This window comes from Perognathus longimembris, chromosome 19, assembly GCF_023159225.1.
Source record: "Perognathus longimembris pacificus isolate PPM17 chromosome 19, ASM2315922v1, whole genome shotgun sequence".
Taxonomy (NCBI): Eukaryota; Metazoa; Chordata; class Mammalia; order Rodentia; family Heteromyidae; genus Perognathus; species Perognathus longimembris.
Genome location: NC_063179.1, coordinates 2,744,601 through 2,757,188, shown reverse-complemented (window position 1 = coordinate 2,757,188; position 12,588 = coordinate 2,744,601). Strand labels below are relative to the sequence as shown.

Here is a 12,588-nt window from a genome sequence, read left to right as displayed (position 1 = left end):
GGGTGGGCACGGCTTGGGAGGTCGCCGTCTGGGGTTTTGTGGTCTGCATGGGGATCCCGGTCTGGGGGAGGCACAGCCTGGGGAGGGGGGCGGGTGAAATCTGGGGGTGACAACTTGGGGAACTGCGGTCTGAGGGTTCTGCGTGGAGATGTGGGGGGGCGTGATCTACACGGGACTGTGGACTGCGTGGGGTCACAGTCTGGGGGCCGCGGCCCTGCGTGGGCGGCTGCGGTCTGGGGGGGCTGCGGTCCTGCGTGGCAGGGTCACAGTCTGGGGGGCCGCAGCCCTGCGTGGGCGGCTGCGGTCTGGGGGGGCTGCAGCCCTGTGTGGGGCGGCAGTCTGGGGGGCTGCAGCCCTGCGTGGGCGGCTGCGGTCTGGGGGGGCCGCGGCCCTGCGTGGGCGGCTGCGGTCTGGGGGGCCCCCGCAGTCCGCGTTGGGCCGGCGCGTGTGCACGCATGCGCGGTCCGTCTCCTAAGGGCGGCCGAGTCCGCGCGGCCCCCGTGGCGGTGCCGGGCGCCCCCTCATGGGGCCTGCGCTCCGCCCGCGCCCCCCTGGCCCAGGGCGCCCACCTCCTCCAGGTAGCTGAGCACGGCGGCGGGGATGCTGTGGGCCGCCTGTCTCCGCCAGCCCTCCAGGACCTGCGCCGTCTCCGCCGGGCTGCTGGGGCTCAAATCGCAGAGGGCGTACACGGCGGCCAGCTGGACGCCCCACGGGATGTCTGCAAAGAACCTTCCGGTTAATCACCGCACAGCAAACGCGAGGAGACACCTGTCATTCACAAGGCTGACGTCGTCACCGACACAGATCCCACTCAAACACAGGCTGCTTTCAGCAATAGAAGTGAGACGTAAGAAAACTGCCATAAACATGTCGGAAAGAGCGGCCCACAGTGAAGAGGTGTAAAGGCAGCGCACAAAGAGCGCCCAAGCAAGAGGAAACACAAAAGCGGGTCCGTGCGAGACTTACCTTCATCCTGGGCGTGCTGTATGAACGTCCCGATCACGGAGCTAATGTTCTTCACCGCAGTTGGAAATCCTTCCTTCAAACCCAACTGGCCTAGCCGACCTGGGGCAAAGCAAACAACACAGAACAAATGTCCCGTCTCCGGCGGGGTGCGGAGAGTGTGGCACAGCAGACGGGCACGAGGGGTTTAGCCCTGACCCCCGGGGCCTTCTCCAGCACTCTGCTGTCCCCAGGCAGCCAGACTCTCAGAGGAAGATTCTGGACTACCTTGGACGTGTGCCTTTACAACGATGTGACACTGCGTGCCGGTGTCTCTCCACGAACCCCACAGAGGACGGGGCAGAGGCTGCAGGCAAACCTCTCAACATCCAATCTGTAAAAACCGAGGCCCACAGCCCCTCCTTGCTTTGTCTGCCCTAAGGAACCATTCTGGTGCCTGTTAAACACACTCTGAGGGCTGCGATAGAGACACCCAGTAAATACGTAATGACTTCTGGCTCGTTCCTAATCCAGGATGACCCAGGAATACCTAGCTAATTCTCATGTTTTTGATGCAGTCGAAAAGATGCAATGACTCACCAATCAGTCTCAGTATGGATGCTATAATGACATCAGGAGTGAAGGCAATGTTCGTGTGTCCTTTTCTGTATTTTATCCACTTATCCATTACGGGCCACAGCTCCTTACTAGAAAACGACATGAAAAGACGTTAAGCCCATCGAGCACACCGTTCGGTCTGTTTTTGTTGCTGCTGTTGGTGCTTTAACTCCGGGGTCCTGCCCTTGATCGGCTTGCTGGCTTACAGTGGGTGCTCTATCTAGGTACGAATCCACACTCCAGCCCAGCCAGATTCTGCTGGTTAGGAGGAGCTGGAAAGCTTGGGTCTTCCTACCGGAGCTGGTTCTGAACTGTCATCATCCGGTCTCCAGCCTCCCGAGGGGTTGGGCTTGCGGCGTGAGCGCCCGCACACACTGTCCTGAGACCATGAGACGAGGCCCACTGTCCTCGCCTGTGAGAACGCGCGCCGGGAGCTCACACCTTCGCCAGCTTCTCAGCTTAGCTGGGCCCTCTCTGGTTAGAGGGGCTACAAATCCCTGCGCTGTGTTCTGTTCTGCTTCTCTCTACAGTGCCCCCTACGTCAGCGAGGAAGAGCTGGAATGGGAGCGCTCCCTGGAGCCTCCAGAGCCTCCAGCCAACCCGTGGGTAGCAGATGAAGTCATGTGTGCGCAAGGGCCGAGCCAGAGACATGAACGTCCAGACCCAAGCGCACCTCAGAGGGACCAAGAAATCCCACGACTGACAACCAGGCCAGCTCCTCCTTCCATTCTTTCGTGCGAGGCGTTGGAAATGGTAAATGCAGACAAAGGTAACGTGAAGAACAAGGAACATTCTAAAGCACGCTATCTCAGATACAGACTACCCACGTCCCCCTTTCTAGGTCACCAGCACGGTGAGGGCCTCGAGGGCTGAGGAGAGGTGGGTCGGACGCGAGGCCCTGCTATGGCATGCTGTCCAGCTGTGCTGCCGGCGGGAGCACTGTGCACAGAGCATCCCGACATTCTGAGGGTGTCGGCTGTCTCCTCCCTGGTAATGGGGGACAGAACACCCCGAGCCACGAGAGGACTCAAGTCCGGCACTGGCCACAGGGCCCTGACACTGACTTACTCAGTACCTGGCGATGAACTACTTTTCCATGTAAATGCACAAAAATCCTGCATACAGCTATGCATTTTAACAACGAAATCTCATTGCACATGATATAATCCCCACTGATACTTGGGTGCCTGACATGTCCTAGCATTGGATGCAAGGGCAAAAGAGGATCCTTGCACACAGGAGAGCCTCTGCAGAGACCGTTTCTACAGTATCTCTTCAAGTATTTCCAGGACCCAGTTGAACCACTCTTTGTATTTAGAATGCTTTTGAGTATCATCAACTCCATTCAGACCGCCTTTCTCAAACAGGGTTCCATCACAGTATCTGAGGAGCAAGTGTCTCTATCCGCTCAGAAGTAGTACACGGCCAGGGCGAGGATTCCAGACGGACAGAGCAAAGCTCGGGGAGTGGGGCGGATCCTGGAGCGCCAGGCCTGGTCTCAAGTGGAGAGAGGCTAAACTGTGCTGCGAAGCTGTGCTGTTCCTTCGCACATTTTCAGATTATTAGTATGCTGAGAGAATGACCATTCTACTTTATTCAACACCTGTGCTTCTTGAAAACCTCCTTTGTGTGGGCACGGGCCTCCCCTGCCTGAGATCGTTCCTGCTGGGGAAAGGCAGTGGCAAAATAGAACAAAAAGAAGTGAGCGGTGCGACTGAAAAATAAAGCACATGATTGGATTGTGAGGACGATCTTCAAGTAAAGTTATTTGCAAATTTTTCAACTGCCTTGCGTTACAAGTACGATTCAAAGCACTTAAGCATTCAACAAACTACCCTGCAATTGAAGCGACCATTTTTAAAGTTAGCAAAAGAGCAAACCTTATGATGTTATCATGTGTCCAAATCCATTTCTGATGGCAGCAGAGCAGATCAATAGCAAATATGTACTCCCAAGTGTTGCCGCTGAGGTCTTCGCCGTATTTCTCGCTGGACTGGAACTCAGTTTTTGGACATAACTGTATGGTCAACAGCAGCTTTGACACCATGATGCCAACATCCACAGGTGCACTCTAGTAGAAGAACAGCAAATCGCAAAACGCAGATCAGAGTCTGAGGCCCACATCCTGTCTTAACCTAACACTAACAGGATGTGCTGAAAATCTAGGAAACTATGTTTATCTTAATCATAATACTTATCAAAAAATGACTATGGAATAGTAGCTGACAAGCCAGGAAAAATTCAACCAGGTGGAGAAGAGCTTAGCTGCAATCCAGAGAACTATAGTTATGTTAGTTATCCTAAAATATCCTTACAATCTTCTTTAAAGTCTGTTTTCTTTCTGGCATTAGAAATGAGTCTGCCTTTCCTAGAAAGTCCCAGAATTGAATCAGGCAGGAGTACACAATTATGTCTAGGTTGTTTCACGTTGGTGTATGGCTGTTTGATACTGCTGCGTGTAGATGCAGTACTAGTGGGTAAACGTCCCCGCGGATAAACATCTGGGTGATGGCAGCTTTAGGCTACTGTTGCTGACCATTCATTACAATTCTTCTTGTGGACAAAAAACTTCACTTCTCTCAAATAAACGAACGCTAATCAGTGGAGGTGGCAGGGCCTTCCCAATTCAGGCTAACACTCTTTTTTTTTTTTTTTTTTTTTTGGCCAGTCCTGGGGCTTGGACTCAGGGCCTGAGCACTGTCCCTGGCTTCTTTTTGCTCAAGGCTAGCACTCTGCCACTTGAGCCACAGCGCCACTTCTGGCCATTTTCTGTATATGTGGTGCTGGGGAATCGAACCCAGGGCCTCATGTATATGAGGCAGGCACTCTTGCCACTAGGCCATATCCCCAGCCCCCAGGCTAACACTCTTAATCAAGGAGCATGCGTTGGAAATTTGCTCTTTTATTTTATGGGCCTACCATGTTAATCTGTGGTTTGGGTTCTCTAACAAATACCCATAATCATGGACCATAACAACCTACTTGATAATCAAACACAACCCAGAGGTTAAGATAATCTCCCTTTAGAAAAGTCAGTGAGTGTTAGCACCTGAGAAAACGCAGGTGTGAGTTTAGACCCAAACCAAATCCATGGACTGGTTTTCTCTTATTGTGCTTACTTGCTAACAGATTTTTACGGTGATTTTAAGTATGTGATAATAGGTACATCTATCACTGATGCAAGGTAAAAGTGTTGAAAATCTGCTGTTTATTGTTATGGTATAAATCATTTGATATCAGAATCATGTTTGCAACTAAAAATGTTAGGAGAAGGTAGTTCAGTGTTGAATATTTAATGTAATCCATATTCTACATTTTCAGTTGGATCTTTTACATTCAGGAATTGATTTAGTGCTTAGAACTATTCTGTTACTCAGCTCTTAAGAAGCAGTTTGTAGTGTTTTGAGGAATATGTTAAGTTTCTGATTACCTTTAAACACCAATCACACCTCAAACACCGAAGTTTAGAAACAGCATTGATCATTTAGAAGAGGTAATCTGTTAAATCTGAGTTAACATGAATCTACGGCTAGAGTAACAATGTTGCCTTTGAAACTATTACCCTGTCAACAAATGGAGCATGATTTATGAGTTTAAATGCCTTACATAAAGGCTTATAGGGGCTGGGAAGGTGGCTTAGTGGTAGAGTGCTATGCATGGAGCCCTGGGCCAGCACCACATATCTAGAAAAAGCTGGAAGTGGCGCTGTGGCTCAAGTGGTAGAGTGCTAGCCTTGAGCAAAAAGGAAGCCAGGGACAGGGCTCAGGCCCTGAGTTCAAGCCCCAGGACCGGCACCTTGAAAAGAGAGCACTCCTCTCCCAGGCCCAGAAAACAAATAATTTATATCTCCAACAGTACTTTACTCATGTATACTTGTATGTGGATTTTATCAGTCATAAATGGGATTTTAAAAAAGGTTAAAAAAAAAAAAAAGGATCTTTAAACTGCCCATGAACTAACACACAGCTCAAACATCATCATGAAGGTAGGGTCTTCAAGTATGGCATTATAAGAAATAAAAATAAAGCTCACCTTTTCCCAGTTGAGGAAGGCTCTCAAGCAGTTGAGAACCTCTCCCTTAGCACGTTGCCTGGCAACTAACTGCATTGCTTTACTAATCACCGATTGAGAAACAAATACATCATGCCACATGTTTGCAATGAACAAGGCCAACTTCTCAGACTCTGGAAAATCTATGAGAAAGAAAACCAGAGAGTAGAATGACATGCGATCAAGTGGATGAATTTTAAAGACCTAGTACAGTATATTTATTTCCCTGCTGCTGAGGGGATAGAAATAGCTGGCCAGAGAAGGTGCTGGCCTTGCAGCTACTTCAAACCCCTCTCTTTTCTTCTCCTGGCCATTTCTTCTTAAGTTAGCTTTTAAAGGTGGTATATAAATGTACAGCTGTGGAAGCAAAAGGAAAAATTAAAATTCCAAGGATTAGAAAAGGCAAATATTTCTGTCTCCAATTTCTTCAACATTAATATCCTTCCAACTTACCCAGGTCATTACAAGAAGTTTTAATGTATGCTAATGCAGAGACATGAGTTACAAAGGTTTTCGATGTAAAGAATAATATATACACATATATGTATGTATATATACATCTATATGTGTGTACATACATGCCTATATACTCACATAGATTTAAAAAATATATGTATATGCCATATTTTTGTGCCATTACAAATTAACAAACTACATAGTCTTTTTTAAGTTCACAGGCTGACATATTTTGACAAATGAATAAACCCAGGTAACTATAACCACAACCACTACACTCCATAGCCACTCCCCTGCACAGGCCTATATGGGAAATTTCCCATCTCTCTCACAGATACAGAGAACCTCGATTTGCTTACGTCACTATGTCACTAGGCTGAGTGTGTCTCCTTTCCGTCTGGCTTTTCTACTCCACGCATTTTCTGAGACTCATTTGTGGTGGTACACGTATCCGCGGTGCATTCCTAGCATACCCTCAACAAACCTCTTTATTTTATAAAAATGGCTGGGTTTTCTGAGGTCAGTGTGAAGATGTGCATCTCGTTTGTCATGAAGACACATCTCTGCAACTTCTCTGATCTACTCTATGATCTGTTGGTTTTTAACAGCCTGTCTTCACCTGTTGACATTTTTTTCCTCTCAGAAGATTCTGCACGTCTCCCCTGCCTGGACTTCTTGCCTCTCCTCTTCGCTATGCACTTTCTCGGCATCTTCCGGCCGCACCCACCATCCCAGGCCCAATCGTTCACACAACGGACGGTGCACGGTGGCCAACGATGCACAGAGGAGGGTGGGGAGACACACTTCGGTTTTCTCAGAGCAAGAACGCAAGGAGACAGAATGAATTGTATCATGTCACATGACGTGGTAAAGGCCAGGACACAGACTGAGGAGAGGACTGAGAGGCAGCCAGGTTGAGTCCTGGGAAGGGAAAGCCAGAGGAGGAGGAGCCTGTCTAAGAACAAACACAGGAGATGTGGCTGGGCCCAGGACCCTGCCCCTCCACTGTCCAGCACTAGGAAGGCTGGTTTCTAGAATGAGCTACGGCCTCTCAGTCCCTATGCATAATCATACCTGTATCTGATTCGGCCACCACGACACTCCAAACACTTAGTATGATGCCCCTAATGAGTGACTGAAAAAGCAAGTACAGAGATAAAGCAGGCGACCTTTACATGGACTGTCTGGTATAATAATGAGTGGCAATTCTGTGTCATTCCCAAATTCACACATACTGGCCATCTGTTGCACTCAAGAAGGAATGGTTCCTAATTTCATTCCTTAGAAGAGACTGATGACATAGTAGCAGAGGAAAAAGATGACCACACACCAGCCCTCGGCCTCTGCTCTGACGCCCTGCTTTCTGTGGGCCTTCACGTTACAGCTGCTGACCATTCCCACGGCCGAGGCATTAAAGAGGAGCCCTGCATTTTACTGCAACTACGGGGGACTCCACAATACACAGCAAGGAAAGATAATGTCTTTACAGAGAAGTGGAATGCATGTGCTGATGATAAACATGTTTATGTGGATTCTACTGAAAACTTGGAATAGCAAAGTTAGGTAGAATAGCAAAGCTGTCCTCTAATAGATGTACAACCCAACGCTACTTTAGTACAAGACACACAACAGACAGCAGAAAGCCACGCACCCAAGGGCAGGCCACAAGAGCAATAGTATAATTTGTGCTTGAAACCGCTGTAATCGAAACCTACCTTCCTTAAGCAGGCTGTAGCAAAACAAGCGAGCTCTCTCCAGGTCCCCAAGCTGCCGACAAATGCCCACGTACACTCTGCACAGGGCATGGATGTAGCTGTGGTCGACAGGCTTCTTCGGAAGCTTCAGTTCGGAGAGAATGGAGCGGAGCAAGCACTCTGCCAAATGCTGGATTGGAAGAAGGAACAAAGCAAAGTGCGCTCTTATTTACAGCTAGTGTATCTGAAACAGCTGCGTATCACACGACTCAGCATCTAGGAGTGCACGGGAATGGGAGGCGGGTCACGGTGCAGCGACAGCAGTGGAGGAGCAGCGGGCCCCGGAAGGGAGGACCCAGGCCCAGGGCTGCCTGCTTCTGGGGGTCGCTCACGCTGTGGGTGCCCGGAGGCACACCTAGACCCCCTCGCCGTTGCTGCCAACACCCACCCTGGCCATCACTGCCAGGGTCTTGCAGAAGGAATTGGTGTGCTCATTAGGTCCAGGCCAGTTCTAATCCCACTCTTGCTTCCTAAACTTGTATTCGTGTACTAGGTCATGTTTTTAGTGATGAGGAGTATTTACTACATATCAAAAGGAAAACCCGGCTGGGCACCAGTGGCTCACACCCGTAATTCTAGCTCCTCACAAGGCTGACATCTGAGGACGCCCATGAACTACACGGAACGGGCCAAAGGTGGCGCTGTGGCTTTAGTGGTTGAGCACTGTCCCTGAGCACAAAGGGACTAGGGCTAGAGCCCAGGCCCAGTTCAAGCCCCAGGACTGGAAAAAAAGGCAAAAGAAAAGCGAACCCCTTTCAAATGCAGTTTCCATGTTCTTCTTGCTTTCTGAACACAGCAGTCAAAAACAAACCGTATACACCACAAGTCCCGGACCGTGCTGTAAGTGTGGGTGACCACCTTCAGCAGGAGACGCGACGTCTGCAGTGACTGGACCCGAGTGGAGGCTGGGGAGGCCCGGTGAGCGGGGCACAGACCGTCGCGATCCCCCTTCCTCCCTCCCTCCCACTCCACACCGAGCCTCACGTTAACGAGTGCTACACTGAACAGCACATACGGCTATTCCAAGAAGAGAGAGCTGTGTCAGGTGACTGCACTACGGTGTGCTGAAGGAAAGCGTTCTCAGCCTTGAAACATGGGCCAGCATCAAGCAGAAACCAGCAATTTCAAGACTGACAAGTTCTTTTTCCCCCTGTAGAATTTTAATAGTGAATACAATGTATGAAACTGTTAGTGTCTTGGTGTGCTTCGGATTTACCGAATGCTGGCTGGCCGCGGCTGTGAGTGTCAGGGTCACCTGTGCTCGCCGGGCCGGGCCGCGCCTGCCTGAGGACGCGCAGTCGGGGTGCGCGCGGGGGAAAGCAGCCACCTACCTTTTTCGTTGTGCTGAACTCATAGACGACCTCTTTCTCTTGATCTCTCATCACGGGATTCCTGGAGATGTTTCCCACGTAGACATGGCTCCTGATGACAGGCAACAGGTCAAAGGACGACTCGGCGACTTTCTTCAGCGCGTGCACGACGGTGGCGTGGTCGCGTGACTCTGCCGCGTCTTTGGGGCTCACGGGCAGTGGTGGAATGGGGCTGCTGGGCAGCGCCAAGCTCTCCTCGGCTGCGGCCTCAGCCCGCTGGGGGTCTTCCGGGAGGCTGCCGGGGACTGCCGGGCCCGGACCCCCCTTGGGCTCTGGTTCCGGGGACTCGCTGTCCAGGCGCAGCCTTTTAGCACTCCGTGGCACAGAGGCAGACGACGCTCTCTTGCCGCCTGGGGCCTGCTGACTGCCGTCGCCCCCCGAGCCGCTTCCCGTCTTCACGAAGGCGGTGGCGGTGGACGTGATGGCTTTGAGCCCCAGGAGCGCGCTGAGGCGGCCTGGCGGGGCCTTCCCGTCGGCGGCCGTGCCCCGCGTCAGCTGCATGTTGCCTTTGAGGATGCTGAGGGTTCGGGCCCGGGCGGACAGCTCGGGGTACATGGTATCGAGGATTTTCACGGAATTCTCCGGAGGCCCTCCCACGGCGGCCGGCCCGGGGGCGCAGGGAGGGAGTCTTCCGGGCACAGGGAGGGCGTGCTTGGGCGTGGCCGCGCAGAACTGCAAGGGAGAGGACAATATCCTCCCGCCGGCGGCTGAAGACGGAGAGGGAGAGGGCTCCAGTGGGGAAGAGCTCGGGGGATCTTCCGGCCACGGAGACAGCACGGGAGGCACTGGGATTTCGGAGGCCGGGGACATCTTGCCAGGGGGAGAGGCTGGGGAGGAAGGGCTGGAGGCCAGGGGCGAGAGGGGCGGGGCAGCCCTTGGTGGGGTGGCTATCAACGGGGCCAGGAGAGGAGGCAGTGGGGGCCCCACCTCTTGTCGTATCTTGCTCAGAGTGTCCAGAGAGCCGTCTGTGGACATAGACGTATCAGCATGAGCCAGGACCGGCTGAGGTTGACCTTTCTGGCTTTTTGGACTACCTTCTCCTGGAAGGGGCTGAGGCGGGTCGCCGGGGTGAACGTCTCCCTTGCTCACTGACGTCTTCACTGGCTTGTTTGACTGATCTTTGTGTGAAATCTTGGATCGAGTCTTATTTTTGCAAAATGGCTCTGGCCTTGAGTTACAGTACGTGTGATCAGATGCCACGTTCTGAGCCTCAAAGGTCTGGTCATAGATCTGAGAACTAATCCATATGCTAGGCTTAACCGGCCGGTTGCGCAAGCGACTTTTATCAAAGTTGGCCCCCGGGCCGTTACTGGACACGCCCCCTTGGGGCCCTGTAGGGGCACTGCCACTTGGAGGCTCTTGAAATGGAGGGGCAGCGGGACTGGTTTCTGGGGAATTCTCTGTGGAAGTCGGGGAGAGTGAGTCATCTTCCCCCTCCTCCAGGGCCCGAGGCGTGCCCACATCGGGGGAGGCAGCGGCCCCACCTACCACCCAGCTGTCCTCCCTCTCCACGCCTAAGCTCTGATCCTTCTCTGCGTGCGTGTCTGTAACTTCGGAGGTCGCCGCAGACAGATGGCTTTGAAATGCCTCAGACTCATCGCCAGAGCTCTGCTCCATTCTGGACTCTGTCGCAGAGTCGGAGGTTGGGGCTGAGGAGTCCGCAGGTCCAGCCCGGCCATTCCTCCCGATGTCTGCACACACAGCGGCAGCTGGACCGGCCGTGAGCCTGCCCCGAGCGTGCTCAGAATGACAGCCGCCACTCCCGGGAGGGCTGTCCTCAACACGTGCTTCAGGGACAAGCAGGGGCGGCTCTGGAGAATGGGGCGCTAAGCTGCTGGCTCCCTCGGGCGGGCTGCTCTCTTTCAAGCCTTCAGTAGCTGCGCTGCCATTCGCACTTAAGAGCGGTAAGGTGCCAATATCCCCAGCACCAGAGTCTCCACAGTTTGCCTCAAGTTCTGGCCCAGTCTTGGCGAGAACGTCAGACAGGGTCTCCAAAGAGCACTGGACAAGCTGCCGTGGATCTTCTGAAGAGCCGTCCTCTTCTTCCGGCTCAGCCCACTCTTCAGAGGCGCCCACTGTGGCTTCCTCACAAAGCTGCTGCTCACATTTCTCTCCGGAGGCGCCACTTGGCTCTAAGTCTTTGCTCATCTCTTTATTTAGAGTTCCTTTGCTGGAACATTCTGAAACAGAGTCCCCCGAACTACAGTCCTTCAACTGACAACTTTCAAGAAACATAGCAACCTCTGATGTAGAAAGTCTGTCTATGTCAGGAAAAGTATTGATGTTAAAGTCTTGCAGAGCCAAGGTCAAATACCCTACATCTGGAGAAGGCCTGCCCTGGGCCGCCGCGCCCCCTTCCTCCCCCGAGGCCCTCCGCGCGTGCCCGGCCTCCGGCTCGCCCTCGCTGCAGCTGGAAGGCTCGCTCGCCTCGGTCCCCGTGTCCTCCTCCCCCCCGGCTGCCACGCGGGGCCGGCAGGATGGAGTGCCGGGGGGGCCACCGCTGGGGCTGGCCTGTGTCTTCTCCTCTGGGCTGGAAGGTGCGGAACCCAGGGCGGTGCCGGCGGTGAGGAAGGGTGGGGGAGAAGCCCGGGGTGCTGGGGACGTGGATGGGGACAGCTCACTGGCGCTCTGCTGGGTGGCGGCAGAACCGCTCGCCATGGCCGAGGTGTCGCTGCTCGGTCCGCTTGCGTGCCCACAGGGGGTCTCTTCTGACAGGGCTGGCTCTGCGGGGGGCAGTTCAGGGCTCTCCATTGCAGAGGAGTCAGGGCCTGTGGCGGGTGGGGCCCGGGGGGGCTGCGCCGCCTCGCCTGGCCCCTCTCCATGCACTGCAGCTCCCTTGGAGGAACCCTGGCTTTGGCAGAGGCTGTCTTCAGGTGAGGACAACTTCCTACTTGTGGAGCAGTCAAAATTTTCTGCTGATAAAGAATCACCTTGAGAACCCAAATCCAGTTTACTGTAAGATACAGAAAATTCTGGAGAAGCGCTTCTCTTGACAGGCCCTTCTGCAATGTTTCCTGCTGTTTCAGCCCTATCATTTGCATGCTCTGCCACAGATGCATCATCAGTTACACTGTTGCAGTTTTCTAATGCTGAGGTGGATACCTTCTCATGCAGTCCCCAGTCCACACTATCACCCTGGCCCAGCTTAGGACTTGCCGGTTGTATGGTAACTGACACTGGGCTGTTTTCACGCTGCCCCCAGTCCACACTATCACCCTGACCCTGCTTAGGACTTGCCGGTTGTGTGGTAACTGACACTGGGCTGTTTTCACGCTGCCCCCAGTCCATACTATCACTATGACCCTGCTTAGGACTTGCCAGTTGTGTGGTAAGTGATACTGGACTGTTTACATGCTGTCCTGAGTCCACACTAATACTCTGACCCTGCTGAGGACCTG

At 53.0% G+C, this 12,588-nt stretch overlaps 1 protein-coding gene across 1 annotated transcript in view; it reads right to left on the bottom strand.

The window, feature by feature from the left end:
* Positions 1-336: 336 nt before the first annotated feature.
* Positions 337-12,588, bottom strand: part of Ice1 (interactor of little elongation complex ELL subunit 1) — a 45,304-nt gene continuing 33,052 nt past the window's right edge. Inside the window, exons 15-21 of the mRNA XM_048368343.1 lie at positions 9,152-12,585; positions 7,782-7,950; positions 5,593-5,753; positions 3,441-3,631; positions 1,543-1,649; positions 967-1,065; positions 337-718 (exon numbers count right to left, since the gene is read on the bottom strand). Of these exons, the coding sequence (XP_048224300.1) occupies positions 522-718; positions 967-1,065; positions 1,543-1,649; positions 3,441-3,631; positions 5,593-5,753; positions 7,782-7,950; positions 9,152-12,585 (4,358 nt within the window). The 3' untranslated portion in view covers positions 337-521. The remainder of the gene's footprint in view (positions 719-966; positions 1,066-1,542; positions 1,650-3,440; positions 3,632-5,592; positions 5,754-7,781; positions 7,951-9,151; positions 12,586-12,588) is intronic.